At 37.9% G+C, this 24524-nt stretch overlaps 1 protein-coding gene across 7 annotated transcripts in view; it reads right to left on the reverse strand.

Moving 5' to 3' along the window:
• The window catches only part of Nup205 (nuclear pore complex protein Nup205), a 797639-nt gene that overhangs the window by 18978 nt on the left and 754137 nt on the right, over positions 1-24524 (reverse strand). For 4 of the 7 annotated variants that reach the window (XM_067782250.1, XM_067782256.1, XM_067782249.1 and 1 more), the window contains one exon: positions 23840-24084. The exons of 1 other annotated variant lie outside the window; for it this stretch is intronic. In XM_067782250.1, the coding sequence (XP_067638351.1) occupies positions 23900-24084 (185 nt within the window). In that variant the 3' untranslated portion in view covers positions 23840-23899. Of the gene's footprint in view, positions 1-23839; positions 24085-24524 lie in introns of those variants that run through there. 2 more of the 7 variants (XM_067782248.1, XM_067782253.1) reach the window with 2 other exon arrangements.

A 24524-nucleotide genomic window follows, 5' to 3' on the forward strand; every position in this document is an offset into this window, starting at 1 on the left:
CCCGAGATGGTCGGGCTAGTACCTTAATAGTGCTTTGTTACCGGAACGTACCGGATCTATATCCGGCAAAGGGCCATCAACATCGATAGCACTCACCAAAGCCTTCGGGGAGTGTCGTTATCGTTGACATATGGTGCGCACGGTGTGAGTCATCTTATGATCTTGTCTCAAATGAATGTTTGTGCCGGAAATGTTGGTGGTCGGGAATTCCGAGCTTGTGAGATTGTATCTCTTAACTTCAGGGGCCTTTTAGAGCTAGCAACAAACGAGAATTTTGTCTGGCTATCAGACCAGCTTTGGTGCTAATAGATGAGGAAGGAACAGAGGTGCGCTTAAACGCGGCGTGAATCGCTCATGGTTGTGAACAGAAAGGAGTCATACATGTTTTAAAGAAATCGCGTTGACAACAAGTATTAGGGGTTAGCCTAAAACATTGCGTTTTGCATGTGACATATACATATGTGCCCGTTTTATAAATACACTTACGGTAAAAAAAGCCGAAGAAACAGTTTTCCCTGTTACGGCGTTTCTACAGTCACTACAGCTGCGTAACGAAACTTTTTAGTTATTGCGGTTAATATTGATATTTCCTTAACTAATTATGCGTATTTTACGGCGATAAAGTTAGAAAATCGCTAGCAGTTTTCGTAAAATCAACTATATCTCATATAAGTAATAATTTTATCCTTGAAGAAAAAATTAATATATTTGTCTAAAAAGAACAAATCACGCAAAATATGGAAAGCGTCAACGGAGAACATTATAATGAATTATCCCTAAGAAGATTCTGGGACGAAATATATTGAATAGGTGAATTTATTCACACGTTATTAAAGTGGACGACCACGAAAGGCCACTGAACGCGTTAATAGGAATATCGTCAGGATAGCTCCTCTGAATACATTTAAAGTTGTTCCAGAAACTATCGCGGAATTGAAGGATGGTATAAACACGAAAACTATAATATTGTTGGTCCGCCGTTAAAAAAAAAAATAAATGTAAGGCGCGATACCTCCGAAGTGATCTAAGGCCGAGCTTCTCTTCCAATTTGCGTCGTGCTCCTCTTGATTTTCCATACAAATTGGCCGGACGGGACCTATATGTTTTATGCCGACTCCGAACGGCATCTGCAAGGCAGATGAGTTTTCACTGAGAGCTTTTCATGGCAGAAATACACCCGGAGCGCTTGCCAAACACTGCCGAGGGACGACCCCGCTTAGAAAAATTTTCTTCTAATTGAAAAACCTTATTTCTAAAAATTTGATGTTGCTTTGCCCGGGGTGTGAACCTGGGGCAACGGTGTGGTAGGCGGAGCACATTACCATGACACCACGGTGGCCGCCGATTACTTGAGGTAAAATAATTAGATGGTCCCTGGCTAGAATAAAAACAGCTTCTTAGCACAGAGGTATATTGAATAGGTGAATTTATTCACACGTTATTAAAGTGGACGACCACGAAAGGCCACTGAACGCGTTAATAGGAATATGTAATGGAACCATGCAAATATATTTAAAACCTACATAGCATAATAGGGCCCTTAGGATATAAATAGGAATAGAACTAGCTTTAATGACATTCGCCGCAGCGCAACCACAACCAAGTTAGCGTGCTTTCAAAAGCTCTACGAGAGGTAGAGACAAAAAATGTAAAGAAAATCAAAAGAGTCATTTTGAGTGGTTCACGCGCGTCGTATACTAAAAAGTCGTATTAAAAGAATTTTTGTGAAATTATATACATTTTTCTAAAATATAATAAAGAGGCTAATCACCAACGCTTCTGTAAGCAAACAAATCGGGTTTTTAATTAGTGCCTTCGCAAGTAAATCATGAAGTTTACGATGGCGCGTGCCCATTTTAAAGCTACAGTGAGTAAAACCTCAATAGGCTCCAATTTGGAGTCGTTTCATGGCGACCGTGACCGTGTGCCTGCCTGCAAAATCGGCGGACACGAGATGTACGTAGCGGCAGCTACGATAAAATATAAAAAAGTTTAAAACAGAAAATTTTTGATGAAATGAATTCCTAAGTTCGTGCTAGTGGCCAGCAAAGTATAACAAAAACTTACAAAAAACCCTACAAAAAAATTTAAAAAAACTTTCAAAAAACTACAAAAAAACATTTAAAAATTTTCAAAAATTTAAAAAACTCAAAAAATTACAAAAAAATTAAAAACTTTTAATAACTACAAAAAAAAAAAACTACAAAAAAAATTTTTTTAATACAGCATAAAATTCTACATAACTATAAACTATCAAAAAATTGCAACAGGAATATATATATGAAATAGCAAACAACGATTTCTAAAATACAAGTTTTTATATTAATCAAAATAAATTACAAATTGGTGAACATTTTTGTGGCGATGCCGAAAATAAAACTTTACCATCATTTAAAAAAAAAAAAATCGTGAAATCATCAGCAATGTGTTAAAATAAGAAAAACATGTAAATCTGAATTTTGGGCAAAAATTGGCAAAACCAATTAACTACAAAAAAAAAAACGCAACACGACATACTTTTTACTAAACATTTTTATAACTTGAAGAACTAAAAACTCGAAATTTAACCAAATTTTTTCTGGTTTTTAACAAAAAGGTTGCGAAGTCCCGTTTGAAAAATGTGTATTTTTGATGATGTGCAAGTGTGGTGTTACGGTATTAATAAAGTGCTGGTGGCATGATTTAGTAAAAACAAAGGCATTTAAATAACGGTTGAGAGAAACATTTGTGAATATATAAATTGTATGTACATAGACAGTACAGTCTTTGCCAAGCGACAAAACAGTGCATCAATAATTTGGTTCATAGCGGCACGCAAAACTCTACCGGAAAAAAAAACCAATAGAAACAAAGAAACTGTAATAGCGGAAACGCTAAAATCATCTTTAATTAGCACAATCACAGCACGAGCATGGAAAGACGAGAGTAGCCAAAGCCAGCAGAAGCAACATAAGTATATACTAACACCTACGTATATATTCTTTCATATACATACATTCTATTATTTATATTCCATTAAATTTTGATACATACATATATTTAACTTGCATTACACTAACGTTTTTCAATTTTCCTATATGGCCAGTAGCACACAAATTTTATTCACAATTATTTCTCTTTAAATTTAAATTTCAAAATTTTTTTTAAACAAATTTTTCTTTTTTCAAATGGATTTTTCACATAAACCTAAATGCATATGTATTGTAATACTTAAATACATACATATATGTATGTATACATATGAAATATCATTTTAATAATAACCATTTAAAACATATTTATATGTACTGTTCTTTCTTATTTGGAATACTGGTTTAAACATACAGTTTTGTGAAAAAAAAAACCTTTAATTGAATTCCTTTTGACACAAAAGAATAAAATAAAAAATCTGCACTTATAAACCCCCTTTTGCTATTTAAATGCGTTTCCCGACGGAAAATATAAATTTTTTTTTATTAAAAGCCTGCTATGAAAAGGTTAGCAATAATTTGGAAATACAGTGCCTACCAACAAATTCGAAAACCCTTGTACAATTATTTTGCAAAAAAACATTATTTTCTTATGAATACAAAATAAATTCGTGCCTACATTCTTTTGCTTTTATTTAAAGCTACAGTGCCAATCAACATTTTCATAATAACTTGTATACAATTTCAACTTTGAATTTTTTTTAAAATTGTCGATTTTTAGAAATTTTTCTCTGAAACTACAGTGCCTTCTACAAATTTACAAAATTTTTTCGATTTTTTTTGCATCTGTGCCTACAAAATATTTTTTTTCATAAAATAAACCTACAGTGCCCATAACAACGTATTCGGAATCCTCTAATGTGTATACCTCGTTACCAAGTGCCTATAACAACAATTTTACATTTACTCTACTTACAAACTTTTCAAAGTCTATATTTTGAGTGTCACCATAAAGCCATTGCCGCCTCTTCCCTTGAGCCAAACTAGATTTTTTTTTTCAACTTTGCTATAAATTCTCACTACAAGTTATCGAATGTTACTGTAGATGTCATATTCTGAAAAAGATTTCCAAGACGCGAGCTCAGAGGAAGTATCATTTACGTATAGCCCTCCATCAAGAATATCCTTACGTGAAGATTTTCGGGGGTTTAATAACGAATCGAGCACAACAGACGCCTCAGATAATAGTACAATTATTAGCGTAAATAGCAGCAATACAATTTCTAACGAAAGCAGCAACGATACAATATCCACTAATCGCGTGAACACAACTGCTGATAGAGATATAAATATGGCTACACCGGAACAGAAAAGAGCAGCTATTAGCCTATGGGCTTCTATGATGCGCGAAAATTATAGCGGAGATCCGTTATCGCTTCCGTCTTTCATTGACAAGATAAACCTAATAGAAAATCTTTCAGATGATTCACTAACGCCAACACTAATAGCTTTTCTCAAATCAAAGTTGGAAGGCAAAGCGCGCGAGTCATTACCAACAGAAGTTAGTACAGTTAGTCAGATAAAAGAAGCGTTAAGTAGCAAAATAAAACCTGACAACTTCAAAGTTGTCGCTGGCAAAATCGCAGCATTAAAAATCACCAATAACAACTATGCCGAATTTGCAAAACAGGTAGAAGAATTGTCTGATTCGTTAGAACGCTCTCTTATAATAGAAGGCATGACCCAAGCAAAATCCCATGAAATGGCCGTGGAACAAACAATTAAGGTTTGTAGACTCAACAGCAGATCAGACATGGCCAAATCCGTTTTAGCTTCGTCCACCTTCACCGATTCGAAAGACGTGGTCGCGAAGATGGTAATAGAAAAGGATAATGAGGTAAAAGAGAGACAAGTATTGGCGTTTCGCTCTAGACCGATACGGTCAAACAATTTTAGAGGTAACTTCCGTGGTAACAATTTTAGATACAACAACAATAATTACAGGTACAGTAATACAAATAGGCAAAGTACTAGTTCAAATTATAGAGGAAATAACAATTATAGTAGAGGAGGTAACAATTACAACAGAAGAGGCAACAATTCCTCCAATAGGCCGAATAACTACAATAGATCAAATACGACAAACAGAAACAACAATTCGAGTTTAAATAATAGTACGGAATTTAAACGCCGAAGCCCCTCAGACGCGAACACTGAGGGAGGAGGAGTAAAAAGCTCTACTACACAATCCATTTACTGTCTAAATTTAAACTACTCTGATTTCATTGAGGTTAATTGTTCTGATTCCGAGAAAACATGTACATTTTTAGTAGATTCGCAAGCAGATATATCCGTCATTAAAATTTCCAGTTTATCAAGAAAAGCAGTAATAAATAACAATAACATTATCGATATCACTGCTGTAACTTCTGACAAAATTACAACTTTAGGCACAATAGATACGAACCTAATAGTACCGGACATTTTAATTCCACACACTCTTCATGTTGTGCACGACTGTTTCAATATACCATCCGATGGCATACTCGAGAAAAATTTCTTAAAAATAAACAAATGCATAATGAATTACGCGAACGACACAATACAAATTTATCACGGGGCAAATAGGGTTAATGTTTCAATTCTACATAGTACATCCAACAATAGTTTAGCAATTCCACCAAGGTGTGAAGTTTTCCGTATTCTTAATTTGGGTAATTCAAAAAATCCAGTTTTCGTAGATTCACATGAAGTTTCCGATGGCGTTTTTACAGCCAAATGCATAGTTGACACGAAAAACCCGATTTTAAAAGTAATTAATACTACAGATGAAGTAAAATACGTAAAAGATTTCAACATTAAGACTGAAGATATTAATAACTTTAACATATACAAAATTAGTAAAGCGTTAGATAATCCAGAAAGATTAGAAGAACTAAAGTCAATTTTAATAAATCAGATGCCCACGTACGCAAACGATGAGCTAATTGAATTATGTTTAAAATATCCCGAAGTATTCGCCCTTGAAACAGACGTAATGACTTTAAATAACTTTTACCAACAAAAACTTAGACTTGCGGACAAAACACCAGTTTACATTAAAAATTACAGATTACCGTATTCACAACGCAGAGAAATTAATAGACAAGTTGACAATTTACTGCAAAATGATTTGATTGAACATAGTCATTCGAATTATAACAGCCCGCTAATATTGGTACCCAAAAAAGACCCAAGTGGACAGAAAAAATACCGCATGTGTGTCGATTTTAGGGCAGTTAATAAAAAACTAATAGCCGACAAATTCCCGCTAGCACGCGTGGATGACATTTTAGATAACCTTGGTCGAGCAAAATATTTTTCTACTTTGGACTTATACTCAGGTTTCCACCAAATCCCGTTACATAAAGATTCGAGAGACATCACCTCTTTCAGCACTGATCGTGGTGCTTTCCGTTGGAAGGTTTTACCTTTCGATTTAATTGTCGCGCCTAACTCATTTTCACGAATGATGTCCATTGCTTTTTCCGGTATTTCCCCAAGCCAAGCCTTTTTACACGTAGACGATGTAATAGTCATAGGGTGTAGCGAGTCTCACCACCTCAACAATTTGGAGAAGGTCTTTCAAACATGTAAAAAGTTTAACTTGCGTTTAAATCCCAAAAAATGCAATTTCATGCGCTCAGAAGTCACATTTCTAGGGCATAAATGCTCGTCCGAAGGACTGCTACCGGATGATTCGAAAATAGTTGCAATTAAGAAATATCCCAAACCGCGCGATAAAGACGCGGTACGAAGATTCGTTGCATTCGCTAACTACTACAGAAGATTCATACCCAATTTCGCATCAATAGTAGCACCTTTGAACAGACTGAGCAGAAAGAAAGTAGAATTTAAATGGGATGACCAATGTGAAAGTGCGTTTGAAAAACTCCGCAAATCTCTCATTTCCCCCCAAATACTGCAATATCCGGACTTAACAAAGGAATTTACTATTACAGTTGATGCGTCGAAGATTGGTTGCGGTGCCATTTTGAGCCAAAATCCCAATGGCAACGACTTACCAATCTGTTTTGCTTCAAAATCATTTAATAATGCAGAACAAAAAAAAGGCAATAATCGAACTGGAACTTTTAGCTATATATTTTGCTATCAAACAATTTCGACCCTATGTCTATGGTACGCATTTTAACGTAAAATCAGATCATCGTCCTTTAGTTTATTTGTTTAACATGAAAGACCCCTCTTCAAAACTTTCACGCATAAGACTAGAATACAATTTCACTATAGAATATACAAAAGGAAAATCTAATGTCGGTGCAGATGCATTATCTCGAATTTCACTTGATGAACTTAAAAACTCAACAAATCAAATCTTAGCGGTACAAACAATGGCAATGTCGAAACAAAACAAACAACAGCAACAAACACATGAAGACATAGACGAAGACATAAAATTACAAGTATACGACAAATTTTCATACAACTTTTCAAAGAAAATTCCGAGGATAAAAAGCCAAATAAATCACGACAAAAACAATAAAATTTCGAATATATACGCACATTTAAAGCATAAAAAACTCGAGTTAATAAATATAAAATCTCCCGACTTTTTATTCCGGATTTTCGACTGCGGCGTTTTTTTTTTACTTTAATAATTAATGTTAAAAAAAGTTTAAACCTTATTGTAATATCCAAAAAATATTTGGTATTTAAATTTGTGTGACTTTTATTCTAAGGATCGGTGGTGCTGTCCAGGTTTTGACATTAATTCGCTTTTGCAAAAAGAATTAAGTCAAATCGGAGCAAAAGTTTTCTGACATTAATCCGCTTTTGAAAAAAGAACTAATGTCAATAACGTCTAATCGACACGAATCGGTAAACACATTTGCTAAGTCGCGTCCGGTGAGCCCTGTTGCAGAAGAAAAAAGCAGACTACCAAGGGAGACACGAGTCACCCTGGCCCAACTTTGTTCTGGATTCTGTAACACCAACTATCTTTTTAATTGTAATGTGGAGCCTATGCCTCTTGATTTAATCCGAAATTTATCTGAGTCCTAACGGCATTTAGCGCGGTGGTAGTGCTATGTAATTTTCGGAAGCCATGCTGATGATTGGCTAGTTGCAAATTTGCATCAAAGTAGGGAAGCAGAATGGCTTCAAGTATCTTGGCTACTGGTGATAGGAGACACACGCTTTAATTGCAACCTAAGACTAAATTAAAGTCACACGTCTGGTGAAGAATGCAGCCGAAATTAGAGGTGACTTTTGTTCGTTGTATTGCATTCCTCCCAAACTGTAAGAATCAAGATATTCACGTCGGGGTCAACAGTACCTATTTGGACAAAGCCTAACATACATCTGTACCGGGTTCCCGGACATAAAAGGATAGAAGGTAACGAAAAGGCCGATGAGTTGGCAAAGGAGGGTGAAGCACTGCTGAATCGACGGTAAACGTCCCGACCCGTTTGGGAGAAATCAAAACTAGACTGGAGTTGCATATAATCCATCAAGCTGGAAATCATGTGCAAATTCTACGGTATTAGACTCAGAAAGTGGTTCATATCTCTGAATAAAGAATACTTTAGGCTCACAAGTAGTATGGAAAACCGATTCTAGCCCAAATGGAGAAAGGAAAAATGAGAAAGGAAAAGTATATACACACCGACACACATATATATATACAACAAAACAATTTCATTGCCTACTTTTAGGCGCACACGTTCTTAAGCTTAGAGCTTTCGGTTTGTGTTCTGGCTGATCTTCCGGTTCCGGTTTGTGTTCTGCCTAACTTCCGCTAGGTGGCGCATATTTATTTTTTCAAATATTTTTTCGATATCGTATCTAAAAGTTACCGGGAACAAAATTCTAAAACATTTTGAAATTATATTGACTGACCCCGTAGAAACAGTGACCGACAACGACAAAAAACTTAAACTGATGACAATCTACCATAATGATCCGATAACAGGTGGACATTTTGGAAGCAAAAAACTATACGTGAAATTACGTACTAAATATTATTGGAAGAATATGACACGTGAAATTGCAAAATTCGTAAAAAATTGCGAAAAATGTTTGGTAAACAAAGTAAAACCAAAAAACAAAGAAAGAATGATGCTTACGCCAACTCCCTGCAAGCCTTTCGATATCGTCGTTATGGACACTACCTCAGTCAATTAATGGTAATAAGTTCGCAGTTACCATTATATGTGACTTAACAAAATATTTAGTAACAATACCAATACCAGATAAAAGCGCTAAAACTGTCGCTTCTGCCGTTTTCGAATGTTTAATTTTGATATACGGCACTATGAAATCAATAAAAACCGACCTTGGCACAGAATTCAAAAACGAAATATTTTCAGAATTAATGAAACTTTTAAAAATTACACATAATTTTTCTACACCATATCACCACGAAACAGTTGGCACTGTTGAAAGAAACCACCGAGTTTTTAATGAGTATTTACAGGCTCATTTAAAAGACAACTTCGATGATTGGGACGTTTATTTACGTTATTTCACTTTTTTGCATAATACAACGACAAATACTGTATTCGATAAGCTAACACCGTATGAATTAATATTCGGAAAAAAAGCAAATTTGCCACTCGAAATGCAAAAAGATGAAATTGACCCAATCTACAATATTGAAAATTACGCGAAAGAAGTAAAATATCGTTTTCAAAAAACAAACTCACTCGCGGAAAAATACGTTAAAAAGCACAAGGTTCAAAACGAAACCGGATACAACCGGGACTCGCAGCCAATATCGGTTAAAGTCCATGACAAGGTTCTATTACAAAAAGAACCTCGCGATAAACATGCTAGCATTTACCAGGGTCCACACGTCGTAACAAAAATCGACGACGTTAACATAACATATTTTGATAAAACAAAGAACAAAGAAAAGACAGTACATAAAAATAGGATACGAAAATTGTAACCTAAATAGCTTGGGAATACAAAAATCAATATTTTATTCCAATAAATAGTATTTTTCTAAACATACCTTAAAACGAAATACATAACGTTTACCTTACAACAAAAAATATATCTTAACTTTACTAGTTAGTATTAAACATTACTCACCTTAGCATAAAATTTGATAAGTAGCTAGTAATAACAACCTACTTTAAAACGTAGAAATTTAAGTTCTTTTAAGATGTGAACTTTATTTTGAATTGTATAAAGTGTTTTGAACGAGCGAAAACGAGGAATGGATTCAGTAAAACATAAATTCGCTCATTCAAGGCAATTTACATCATCTGGGTCAAGAAGCGTTGGTCAAGATTGATCACCTTGACAAACTCTTCTTTTCCAAAAGGGAATGATGTAATGGAACCATGCAAATATATTTAAAACCTACATAGCATAATAGGGCCCTTAGGATATAAATAGTAATAGAACTAGCTTTAATGACATTCGCCGCAGCGCAACCACAACCAAGTTAACGTGCTTTCAAAAGCTCATGAGAGGTAGAGACAAAAAATGTAAAGAAAATAAAAAGAGTGATTTTGAGTGGTTCACGCGCGTCGGATACTAAAAAGTCGTATTAAAAGAATTTTTGTGAAATAATATACCTTTTTCTAAAATATAATAAAGGGGCTAATCACCAACGCTTCTGTAAGCAAACAAATCGGGTTTTTAATTAGTGCCTTCGCAAGTAAAGCATGAAGTTTACGATGGCGCGTGCCCATTTTAAAGCTACAGTGAGTGCAACCTCAATAGGCTCCAATTTGGAGTCGTTTCAAATATCATCAGGATAGCTCCTCTGAATACATTTAAAATTGAAGGATGGTATAAACATGAAAACTATAATATTGTTGGTCCGCCGTTACTTGAGGTAAAATAATTAGATGGTCCCTGGCTAGAATAAAACCAGCTTCTTAGTACAAAAATCCTTCCTCCCTACTAAGCTGGTTCTGCTAAATATGAAACTGGCCTCGGAGTGACTGGGGACGAGTCATATTCTCAGAATAGCGCAAAATAAATAAATTTAATTCTGTACCAAAGCGTGGTGGCAACGGCGCGCACCCACGGAATTGTATAAGAACAAGATTTAGGCGGGAAAAGGAAAGGAAAATAAAAACACCAAAAATTTCGTACTAGTAAACGAGAAATACAATGGTTTTTATTAAATGGCTTGAAATGCAACAAGTGTTAAGGTAGATTTAACAAATGTTGTGAAAATATATGTATTTTGAAAATATTGAAAAGTATTTGAGAATATGAACCCTTCGTGACGTGAGATAACGTGTACCTTCGCTGGCTGCTGGATTCAAAGTGGACGAGCCTCTTTGCGACATGAGCCGATGAACTCACGATATAGCTCCTTGTTGTTGTTGTTGTTGTAGCGATTAGGTTACTCCCCGAAGGCTTTGGGGTGTGTTATCGATGTGATGGTCCTTTGTCGGATACAGATCCGATACGCTCCGGTAACACAGCACCATTAAGGTGCTGGCCCGACCATCTCGGGAACGATTTATATGGCCACATTGAACCTTCAGGCCATCCCTCCCTCCCCACCCCCAAGTTCCATGAGGAGCTTGGGGTCGCCAGAGCCTCGTCTGTTAGTGAAACGGGATTCGCCGCTCGAAGGTGAGGTTGACAATTGGGTTGGAGAAGCTATATATTGCGCTACACAACCCCTAGCTCCTTCGTTGGGTTTCCCGACAACAAAGTTGTTATACCGCGGGCTCACAGCGGTAAAAATCAAAGATGCATACGTACTACCACTCACAGATGCCTTTGTGTATTAGTGATCACAAGCATATGTGGGCGGTAGTAAACGAAGGAAAATAAACTAAAGGAAATTATGTTACGAGGGGGGGGGGGGATATATTTAGGCCTGTGGCCTAAACATACCGGCCCCTTGCCGTAAGCAACAAAGAAAAAAATTGAAAAAAGGAATGCCACGTCATCGCACGTCCAGTAAGGCGCTGTAACGAAATAAGGCAGTGCAGATGCGGACTGCAAGCACTGCACGCCAGATGGTTGACCACACGTTTCTCTCTCCTGTGGAAAAAGAAAAGAAGTTATTAAATATACTTACGTGGTTTTGAATTCCGTGCATATTTACTTAAATATATATAAATGTCGCATGTGTGAGGCGTGAAAATCGGATATTTATCTTTGGCAGGCTCCCGAGACCACCAGTCCGAACACGGTCGCTTGTCTTAGGAGACCGCCAACTGTCAATAATAATAATAATAATTTATTTATAATAATAATAATAATTTATTTATTTACGGTCTTTAAGACCTAGTTCAAGGTAAAAAAAAAATATATATATATATATATATATATATATATATATATATATATATATATAAATAAATTGTATACATTACATGCTTAATGACTTACAGTATAAAAATAATTTTGCTTTAAACTTATTAATATTTTCACAGTCTTTTATCGCATTTGGTAATTCATTGTACATTTTATAACCTATATATTCTAAAGTCTTCTTCGCGAACTCCGTTCTTACTCTAGGCAGTCTTATATTTCCGCTGCTTCTAGTTCCATGGTTATGTATTTCATGATTAAAATGTATTCTCCCGTTCAGATAATTCGGTGTTATTCCTAATTTCATATGATGTATAAATTTCAATGTGAAATAATATATCGACTGTTTTACACTGAGCCAGTTTAACATATTTAGCATTGTAGTTTTTGATGCCGGTGTACCGCCCACCATCATTTCGGCGTATATGTCAGCGCCGAGTGTAAGCCGTATTGGTGATGAGCGGTAGAATTGCGGATTCGCTAGCCGCATGAAATCGAAGGGCGCGGCAACCTTCGGATCCACATTAGACGGCGGACTCAGGCGATAGTGGCCTTTGACCACTGCGGCTTGAGTGGTGACATGCGTCGATGACCCGAACTTGCCGCGCAGAATAAGGGTGCATTACCCTGGTCTTTGGCGCTCCAATTGTAGATCGCGTTCCAGCTCTGCATCGACGATGGTGCTGGTGGCGCAGGGATCGATGATGGCGCGAACCAAGTGTAAGTGCCCGCGTGATTCGATGCGCACGATGGCCGTCGGCGCAATTGATACGAAAAGTCGCATGATGGAGCTGGAGTAGCTTGGAGGAGTCGACCCGTACGAAAATCTTCCGGTATGTCGCGCATAGTGCTCGTATATTTTGGGCGTCAGAAGGGTATGGCGTCGATTTATTTCGCCGCTGCTGTCTTCCGCTTTTGGAGGACTTGGTCGGGCCTCCTTGGAGTCTGATGTCGCGGTGCCGCCAGTTGTCTCATTCGTTTCGACGTTTATTTGCTTTCGCCGCGCTTCTTTCATGCTGTAACAGCGGCCGGACACTGCGCATCCCATGATTGACCGTTGACGGTCTTGTCTCCGTTTTACCTCTTTCTTCCTCCGCCTTTGCTCTCTCCTCCACCATTTCTTCCTCCTCCACCTGCTGAGCCGACGTGTTGTCGTCGCCATTTGTGGTTGTCTCGTCGCATACCTGACGACGCTCATCTAAATGAAGCGTGGTGTGGTGCTTCTCTTGGCACCTCTTGCAGCGATACTTGCTGCTACACTTGTTCACCCGGTGAAAGGGTGACAGACAGTTCGGACAGTACTTATGTAGAAGCACTACCCGCAACCTCTCTTCTGGAGATTTTTTCCGATATTCGGGACAGATTCGGAGACTATGGTCGGTAGGTATTACAGAGTTGTACTTCCACCATTCAACATTATTTTCGACGTATATTGTCGATAATGTTGAGATTCGTGGAATAAAGTATTTTAAATTTCGTCCAAATGAATGATTGATCGCGATATTTAGTACGCGACACGTAGCGTGTAGTAGCGCATAAGGCCTAATGTCGGTAACGCAGTGAATTGACAGTCAGAAATTAAATATGTAGATTTTAGCATCTGCTACGCTTTTCCATTTCCTGAATGGGAAAAAAAGTCATTCATTTAAACACGCGGTGGTGAAGGACTTGTTGCAGATTAGATTGTATTTCTTTTAATTGAGTTTTTCTTCTTTTTACTTTCAGATATGTGGCACTTTTGCTGATGGTGGATAGAAACGGCAAACACACCTTCTTTCAAATTATGTACTTTAAAGAAGTTGAAAAAGTTGGCTTGTGAAATATGTATGTATGCCGTAACGCAATATGACAGAAGTCATAGAAATTAAAATGAAACAAAATGAGTTTACTTGAATACCATTTCGCGAGTTATAATGTTAATAGTGGGAGAGGGGGTTGTTAAACTAACTTTGTTGGTGCTTCAACAAAATGGCTATTCGGAACTGGTGCTTCGCGTACGCAGCTTATGGTACTTGCAGGTTTCTCCGGCACTCACAAAGAGCAGGCAGACAAATTCCAGCAATTATTGGTGACGGTGCTGAATGGTGCCGGCAACGAACCTTTGAACTATGATAGCCATGAACGGCATGATATACCAAATGACGTCTTCGAATTGGATGATAGCATGTTTATAAAGCGCTCCCAAGTCCCGTCGCTGGACATTACGCCACTTTCAATCCCATGCTATGATTGGTTCATCCTGCGGTTAAAAACCATGTGCAGTATGCTTTCGACATTTTCAAGCATAAACATGGCATCAAATATAAGATGGTGGTGAGCATGAATCTCGGAGGAGTATTTTTAGACAGAATTCACGTTTCATACATTTGAAGAGTCGTGCGTGTTTGAGTTAGTTTGGCTGCTAAGACGAATGAGGTATTTCACGCAAGGCGTGGCTATAAATCACTGGTGTATTAAATACATTATTGGTGACGGTGTTTCATGACACCGGCAACGGACTGTGGACACACTGATTTTATTTGTGATTATAGTTAATGAACATGTCCATTCGGTAGTTCCACGACAAATTCTCAATGATGATAGCCACTCCTTGTGTAAACTGATGATATTTCGAAGTAAGTGTCTCATTTTGCATTAGAAAGAGTGCACCCACGCGTTCCCTCCTATGAGGAGCAAGTTGCCGGCATCGGAATATCGAATAAATTTATGGAAAATATTAGATATATAAAGGTGGGCGTGGGTTTATGACGATTGTGCCTATTCTAAAGAAAACGAAAAGAAAACGTTGAAAATTAAGTGGAGGCCGAAGTTCTGTGGATAGGGCCCGTATGTTTAAGGTTTCTTGCAACTGCTGGTAGTTTGCCAGTTGACTTGACATAATACGCAATTCTAGTCCTTGACCAAAAACAGCCGAATAAAGCTTCCAAATCCTCTTCGGAAGCACGATATGGAATATTACCAAGGAATAACTGTTGGTTGTCGCATTGTTGGGAATTACTGGTACGTCGCTGTTCAAAGTTTTTATTGATACGAGATATATTAGCATATTGCGGCAAAGGCCCACCTGGAGATACGGAGTCCATTGTGTTGTTTTTTAAGCGCAACGAGTTTTCATTATTGCGATTGTTATAAACCGAAAGTGATGATGTCGAATTCGAGTTCGACTGTGAGTATATTGTGGTGGATATGGTGGTTGTCGATTGATAAGTGTTATTAGATGATTGTTGCTGTGGTGGATCAACCGACACAACCGCGTTATTAGGATTTACCTGTGCTGCTACAGCCTGTTGATCATTGCCCGGAGCGGCAGATGTAGTTACAGAGGAGAGCGTAGATGGCTGAAGTTGCTGCGCGAGCTCTTCATCGTTCTCTGGCCGTGTTGTTCCCTCAAACTCTTCTTCTGAATACATGTCCTGATACCGAAATATCATTATGAACATAATATTTATTGGGTAACTATGATGCCAATACAAAAGGTGTGAAACGACGCATTGGTTGGCCATCATTCGATAATTCGCCAGTAACTTGTACAACAACACCATTGCTCAATGTTGCTTGAGCATTCACCTGACGCATCTTAGCATGACAATCCTTAAAATTTAATTTCAGAATGCCATTATGGATGTTACGTTGTCCCACAACCAATGTTGATTCTTCATGGATGAATGAATAATTATTATTGTAGAAATGTTGTAAATGGTTTTGGTGCACGATTAAGTAGAATATAATATTGTCGCACAAATTCGCGACCAACAGATTGTGGATAAGTTCTTGGTATTGAGTCGCCTCCATTACCATTGCGCTTTAACTTTTAATATTTACTCTACTTTGTTGGTTGGGTCGTTCCAAATTCAGTTACAATAGGAGATATACTGTTTGTATGGAATCAAAATTTTTCAAAGCGGCCTAAAGACGCTATGCAGCAAGGTTATCAATATTAAGGAAAGAAGAAATGTCTGCCATGTTTTACAATGGTGGGTTCAGCAAATCAATCTCGACGTTCATGCGAATGTATTAATGTTGCTATGGCTTGTCATCTAAAATGTGATGGCTATATTTATTCAATGTTCCGTCCCTTGCTTCACGCAGAAATGCTTTAAGCCCGGATCGTAAAGACCGCGAAGCTCCGACAAAGTTAGTCCCATTGTCGGAGTAAACGTTTTTCGGACAGCCTCGTCTAGATACAAATCTGGCGAAGGCAGCTAGGAAGGACCCGGTGCTAAGGTCTTTTGTCGCTTCTAGATGGATGGCTCCCGTCGAAAAGCAAACGAACAGACAAACATATCCTTTTGAAATTCGACATCCCCTCCCTCGGTAGGATTTTATATCGAATGGTCCCGCGAAATCTACCCCAGTGTTGGTGAAGGACCTAGTAAAGGTGGTGCGCTATTTCGGAAGGATCCCCATAAGTTCGTTTGTGTCCGCTTCCTGTAAATAGTACAGACCTTACAGTTGTGGATAACAGACCTTATCATGATTTTAACACGTGGGATCCAGTACTGAGTGCGGATATGACGTAGCATCAGCTGATTCCCTCCATGCAGAGTGGTCTTATGAGAGGATTGAACTATAAGTCTGGATAACCTGCAGGTGTAAGGAATGATAATGGGATGACTTTCGTTATGGGACATGTCTTTGATGCCCCAACACCCCCCCCCCCCCCCCCCCCCCCAGTTCGAATGATGCCTTCTTCGTCTATATATGGATCCAGGGTAAAATCTCACTCTTGCCATTTATTAGTTTTCCTGACTTCAAATTTGCGTACTCTTCTTGATAATGTTGCCTTTGGCATATTGTTATCAATATTTGTGTTGTTTTTTCTATTTCGTCGGGGCCTATCGAATGAGAATCCCTTTTATCCCTTTTTGATAATGTTGCCTTTGGCATATTGTTATCAATATTTGTGTTGTTTTTTCTATTTCGTCGGGGCCTATCGAATGAGAATCCCTTTTAAAGGAGGCTTTAGTTGTTGGGTGCGTATTCTGGAAAAAACCGAAGAATATAGGATATAACCCGCAAAGCCCTTGGAAGATCGGAAAACCTATCCAGAATATCAAAGTTATTTTCGACCGATGTTGCATGAACTTTCACCTCTTTTCTTCGATATTTGTGTTATAATGCTCTTCTTGTGTTGACCAATTTTCCTTGTCTTCTTGTAACCTGCCACCACAAAGAATTGTCGATTAAATCCGAAGCGAGGAGGCCTCTGCTCGCCAAATCTGCAGGATTTGACGCGGAGTCTACATGCCGCCACACTTTGTCTCCTACTTTGTCGATGATTTTCGTTATTCGATGTGCCACAAACGTTGACCACGAACATGGTGGCTTTCGGATCCATGCCATTGGAAAGTTGCATATTTTCTATGGCCGACTCTATAATTTCTGCAAGTAGGACTGCGCCGCAGAGTTCAGTTCGTGTCAATGATATAGTTTTGACCGGGGCTACTCTTGTCTTTGCAATTAACAGATTGGTGAATACTCGATCCTTTGTCTGAACCCTCAGGAAGACAGTGGCTGCATATGCTTTTTCCGAAGCATCGCTGAATCCATGTATTTCAACGCTGTCCTTTGGAGTAAAATGAACCCATCGCGGTATGCGGATATCGTTAATTTTTCCGTATTGTTGTATAAATGCGGTCCAACGATCTAGAGTAGTTTGTGATACTTCATCGTCCTAACTCGTGCCTTCCAACTAAATATTTTGCATTATAATCTTGGCAGCCAGCCAAGAGGGTCGAACAGCTTTGCAATCGCAGAAATTATAGCCCTTTTTGTGATGGAATCGCTGTTTTCAAAAGGTTTAGCTGTAAAATAGAATAGGTCGGAATGCGCGTTCCACTTAATGCCTAGAGCTTTAACCATACTAGTATCTTCAAACTCTAGGAAGTCCTCTGCTAATAAATGCTGCTTCGGTATACCCTGCAGAATTTTCTTGCAGTTGTACGTCCATCTCCGCAATGGAAAACCTGCCGATTGTAATGCCGATGATATCTGATCCCTTGCCCTTATCGCAGTTTCGATGCTGTGTCCACCGGCGAGTACGCCATCAACGTACATACAATTTCGCAAGATATCTGCTGCCATTGGATGCGAGGTCTCCACGTCATCAGCCAGTTGGTGTAGTGTTCGAATCGCAAGGTAGGGAGAGCAATTCACTCCAAATGTTACTGTTTTCAGTTCATAAAGGTTGATTGGATCCTTGGGGCAGTTGCGAAATACGATTCGCTGGAATTTTATTTGATTTTCATTAACCCATATTTGGCGGTATATTTTTTCTATGTCACTGTTAAATACGTATTTGAACAGCCGCCAACGTAGCATAAGGATTGTTAGGTCGGATTGGAGTATTGGACCTGGGTATAGTGCATCATTTAAACTTTTTCCGTTTGTGGTAGGACATGATGCATTAAATACGACTCTGACTTTTGTCGTCGTATTTCCCTCCTTTATAACAGCATGGTGAGGTTGGAAGTAACAGTCATTTGAGTCTGGCGAAATATTGCCTATTTGTTTCAAGTGCCCTAAGGTTTCATATTCGGATACAACTCTATTATATTCCGTTTGGAGGACTGGGTTTTTTCGCAAGTCGTGTCTCGTTGCGATAGAATTGAGAACATGCACTTCTTAATGAGGGGCCTAAGTTAAACTCTTTCCTAAAGGGTAAGGAGACTACGTATTTGCCATCGTTGCTCCGAACTGTTGTGGATTTATATAGTTCCTCGCAGTAAGTGTCATCGTTATTGAAGCGCCTCTTCTTTGGAATTTCCTCTATCTCCCAAAAAGCCGCCAGTTGTTTGTCTAAAGCGACCTCGTTGAAATATGAATCTAGGGTTTTGTTTGTATCAACCGCATCTGTCCGGCCTGTCAAAATCCCGCCGAACACCGTTTCTTGTGCTATTAATGTGTTTAGCACATCTTTCCTAATGCCGCCTAACATAATTTGGGGGTATATGTCTCCGCCCAGAATTAGATCGACTGGCTCATTGACAAATAATCTTTTATCAGCCAGTACTAAGTCAGGGAACGCTCGCCTAGTCATTGCGTTTATTTGGCAAGTTGGAAGATTCCCTGTTAATTGTGGTAAAACCAGCATGATCGTATTGATCTCGATTAATGGGTCTGTTGGTGACCGCAGTTTTATGTTGCACGCGTCTTTTACTTGTGCAGACATTGTATTATTGATTCCCGAGACTTGGGCATGCAGGTGTTTGGATGGCAGATTAATTCTGCGCTTGAGTTTCTCGGTAATGAATGAACATTCAGATCCCGAGTCTATTAGGGCTCTCGCCGAATAGTCAACACCATTAAAATGAATATTAACCTGAGCTGTCCCTAGTAATACCCCTTTATTGGTATTAGCAAAACATGAGTTCACATTATTAATCGGAGCATTTTCTCGTTCAGCATTGCGTCGTATTTGAGCTTCTCTTGACGTAGATGCTCCGATAGTGTCTGAAGTATTTGTTGGTTTTGGCTGATTCGAAACATGAAGCAGCGTATGATGTCTTAAATGACATGTGGTACAGTTCATTTGACTGGTGCACTTTGTTACCGAATGGCCAGCAGAAAGGCAGTTTATACACCCACGGTTGCTCTTAATTTGTTCAAACCGTTTAGTAGGCGTTAAACGTAAGAACTTTTCGCACTTTGAAATTCGATGTGCAGGACTTTTGCACATCTTACACGTAGGTTTGGCTATACTTGCACTTGCCTGATAGGACCCTAATTTTTTAGTAGATGTATTTGTTGTCGAACGAGATACTTGTGGCTTTGAAGGTTTGGAAACTGTATCCCCTCTCAAATCAGTCACGGTTTCTAGGGTTTGGAACATAGATATGTTAAAATTGCATCCCAGTTTGATATTTCTATATGATGACATTGGAGCGCCGAGATGCACTTATTTATTTCACGTTGCAGTTTCTTTATAGAGCTACCGCATTCACTCTCAACTGCTTTCAAACTAAAAAGAATTTTTAATTGGGCGTTTACTAAAATACGTTTATTTTCGTATCTGTCACAAAGATTTTTCCACGCTGTTTCGAAACCGTCTTTCGTTAAAGGACATCGCCCAACTATCTCTTTGGCCTCACCTTGAGTCTTTTGGTTTAAGTAATATAATTTTTCTACTGCTTCGAGGTTTTTGTTACGTATATATATAGCAGTTAACATGTCTCTAAACGAAGGCCAAGAAAGGTAATTTCCTTTGAAAACGTCCGTATCACACGGTGGCAGGCGCACGCGATATTCCCTATCTCCTGAGCTTTCTTCTTTCTTTTCAGCTTTCTCAAGTTTTTCCGAAAGTTCAGCCATCGCTGCCTGGCACTTGAGAAAGCTGAAGTATGTAACTTTGTGCTTCTTTTTAATGGCCGACTACTCTTTTGCCTCGAGTTCTGAGGAGCTCAAGAGTTCTTCATATGTCTGCTTCGCCTTCTCCAATAGCGATTTCAACTCCTCCCTTTGTACTAAAAGGGTGTGTTTTGTATGGTCTGAAGGGGACATGTCATTATAGTCATTTTCAAACTCAGTCACTGCCTCTGCTTGGCGTATATAGGTATACATTATATTAAATGAAAATTTATTGAAATATTAATTAATTAATTGCCTTTGCAGAGAGTTTTGAGTGAAAATGAACTGGAATGAAGGACTGTATTCGAGAGAGATTTCTCGGTGAAGTGGCCTCGAAGCTTGCGAGAAAGCTAGTAGTTTAAGGGAATGTCCAATTGCGTGGTGGCAACGGCGCGCACCAACGTAACTGTTAAAAGAAAGTGCTAATGCAGATGCGCTAGTGAATTGTGTAAGCCAATTAGTAATAGCTAATGAAAAGTGGTGTTAGTAAAACAATAAAATATATATATATATATGGACTTTTAGAGAGCCTAACCAAGGACTGTATTAAGACTTTAAAGTGATTAGTGTCTTTATATCACCAAAAATAGATTAGCCAAACTGATTTGAGTATTGCCGCAAGTGAAAACTAAACTAAAAATATTGCAATTAAAAAAAAAAAATTGGACAAGAAATGAGCCTATTGGCCACCCAAACAACAACAACAATATGTGCAGTTTAAAAATAAGTGTACTTTGCACTTAAACAACAAAATAAATTGCAGTCGTGCTACCGGAGTAAATGCAAGTGATTTGTATGTGAGATAAAAAATTTTATTTAACTGAATGTGCGCGTAAATTCAATTACAGATTTCTATCTAAATAACCTTAAAAGATCAAAATTTATTTCGGTGAATATTTTGAAAATGAAAATTATACAAAAGCGAAAGTAAAAAAGTGGCGCTAAGCGATGTTGAGGTTATGTTAACCTTTTAGAGCAGTGTTGTGCTACCTTGAGCTGTGTCCGGAAAATCTTACCGCGGGTGGGGGATTATTCCGGATAGTCACAAGGCGTGATGCATAAACTTTAAATAACTGCGTTAAGCGCTTTTTTTCTACTTTTGCACAAAATAAGACTTCTCACTTCACAACAAAAATCACTTGAACGGCTTTAATAAAGGGAAACACTTTCTACCGATTTATAATTTTATTTTTTGAAATTTTTATTAAACAGTGAAAAGGAAACCCCTACAAGCACGGAATGTTTATAAAACCACGTACCTTCGTTATATTGGTTATCCGGAGTACTGATTCTGATTTTTGATGTTGTTGTTTCCAATATGAACTTGCTGGTATCACCAAGAAAGCTGTTGTGTGCAAATTGCTGATAATATCACCACGTACAAAAGCGTACTTTTTGATTTTATCACCACAGTTTTTTAATGCTGAAGTTTCGCTGTAAGATTGGTGTGGACTGTATTTATGAGTTGCTGGTTCTCTTTACCGGCGTGGTAAGGACCATGTACAAAAGCGTGGTGGCAACGGCGCGCACCCACGGAATTGTATAAGAATAGGATTTAGGCGGGAAAAGGAAAGGAAAATAAAAACACCAAAAATTTCGTATTAGTAAACAGAAATACAATGGTTTTTATTAAATGGCTTGAAATGCAACAAGTGTTAAGGCAGATTTAACAGATGTTGTGAAAATATATGTTTTTTGAAAATATTGAAAAGTATTTGAGAATGTGAACACTTACGTGACGTGAGATAACGTGTACCTTCGCTGGCTGCTGGATTCAAAGAGGACGAGCCTCTTTGCGACATGAGCCGATGAACCCACGATACAGTTCCTTCGTTGGGTTTCCCGGCAACAAAGTTGCTGTACCGCGGGCTCACGGCGGTAAAAAGCAAAGATACATACGTACTACCACTCACAGATGCTTGTGTGTATTAGTGATCACAAGCCTATGTGGGTGGTAGTAAACGAAGGAAAATAAACTAAAGAAAATTATGTTACGAGGGGGGGGGGGGGGATATATTTAGGCCTGTGGCCTAAACAAATTCAGTTTTGTAATGCGTGGTTAGTCCCAAAAATACCAAAATATGGATTCGCAGCTGCGTTCAAATTACTGTGCTCGACTAGCCCCAAATTCTTGGTGAGATGCCGTCTTAAATGCTGTCAATGTAGGCAGCGGAGTTAGGTTAACTCCCCATTAACAAAATCTAAGCACCTCTCACGGTTTTTAATGCGTTCCACTCCATTATATACGGAGAGTCCTTCCGTTGTTGCCTTAACGCAGTTCTGACTCAATCTTCCTGATTTTTGGGACTTACTACGCATCGCGAAACTTAAGTGAATAAAACTTATTTTGCACTCATAAGAAAATATGAATCACGACCAATCGTTCCCTGTCCAATTTATGTTTTTGTAATACCAGTTAGCGTGCGGGATGGCTTTTTTGTGGTGGAAGTGGGTTATTTTTTTGACCATGGGCCATCAAATAATTTTTTCTCCAGAGACACTGTGCCGTTGCTATTGTAGTTTTCGTGTTTATATTATCCCTCAATTCCGCGAAAGTTTCTGGAGTAGTTTTAATTGTATTAAGAAGAGCCATGATGACGATATTCCTATCAACGCGTACATTGGTGTTTCGTGGTCGGCCACTTCGCAAAAGTGAGGATAAAGTCATCTATTCAATATATTTCGTCAGTAATCTTTTTAAGGATATTGCATTATGATGTACACCGCCTACGATTTCCAAATTTTGCATAATTTGTCTTTCGTAGACAATTATGTTAATTTTTTCTTCAAGGATAAAACTATTACTTTTATGAAAAATTTTTGCTTTTACTCAAACTGCTAGGAACTTTCTAGCTTTTTCGCTTTAAGATATCACCTAATGAGTTAAGGAATTATCGATGTTAATCACAATAACTAAAAAGTTTCGTTACAGAGCTGCAATGACCGTAGAAACGATTTAAAAGGGGAACACATTGTCGTCGGCTTTTTATGACCGTAAGTGTATGTGTCAGCTGATAAGTTTATCAGCTGATGAGTTCTCTGTAGCTGAGCAGAGCTTTGGGTCTCAGCGCTTAACAGGTCCATGCCGTTGAAAGATTCGGCATATTAAAAACGCATGGCTTTGATAGTTATAATTATTTTGGGTAAATAAAGTCTATTATTTTGTTCACGCCAGGCAGGTCATCTAGTTAAATACTTTTTTTTTTTTAATAAATTTATTATGCTATGCAGAAAACAATTCGTAAACACATAACTTGATGACATGGTCAATTTCAAAAAAAACATACGCATTATATATATTTTCATAATTATAAATTTATTGGCCGGTTTTTTTAAAGATAAAACATTATTCACACACCTGATAAATGTTGTATTAACGACTTTATACGTCGCACCAATGTGCGATTGAAGTAGTTCTCAATGGCAGATTCAGACACTGATGAGAGGTAGCTGCACAATGTTTCGTTAAATACTGATATAAGATTTTGTTTTAACAATTTTATGTCGTCCACTGATGTCGCATTGGGAAGACCTTCTGGAAAAATAGAAAAATCAAATCAAAACAAATGTAGCAATAGAAAGCAGCCAACCAACAAGGTAGCGTATGTTTTAAAACAGAGCCGGCCACACAAATACTAAAACAATTGCGTAAGTGTGTGTGGAAATTGAGTGACAACTCCCCACAGTGTGCTAAAAGAAAATGTGGACTGTGAAGTTTGAAATTAAAAAGGATTTTGGTTATTTGATTTCAAGGTAATCCTGATTATATTTACTTATATTCGTACAACTAAGAAGCGGAGGTCGAGCTAGCAAGATACAACTTCTTTATAGAAGAAGGTATGGTGTTTCTTCAATGCAAAATTTACTTAAAAAAATTCACTTTTTCATTAAGAAAGAACTATGCGAGTAAAACAAAGTAAATGTAAAGATAGAAACATATATTTTCAAAACATAAAGTCATTCAATAATAAAAAA

The sequence above is a fragment of the Eurosta solidaginis genome, chromosome 4 (genome assembly GCF_040869045.1).
Source record: "Eurosta solidaginis isolate ZX-2024a chromosome 4, ASM4086904v1, whole genome shotgun sequence".
Lineage (NCBI taxonomy): Eukaryota > Metazoa > Arthropoda > Insecta > Diptera > Tephritidae > Eurosta > Eurosta solidaginis.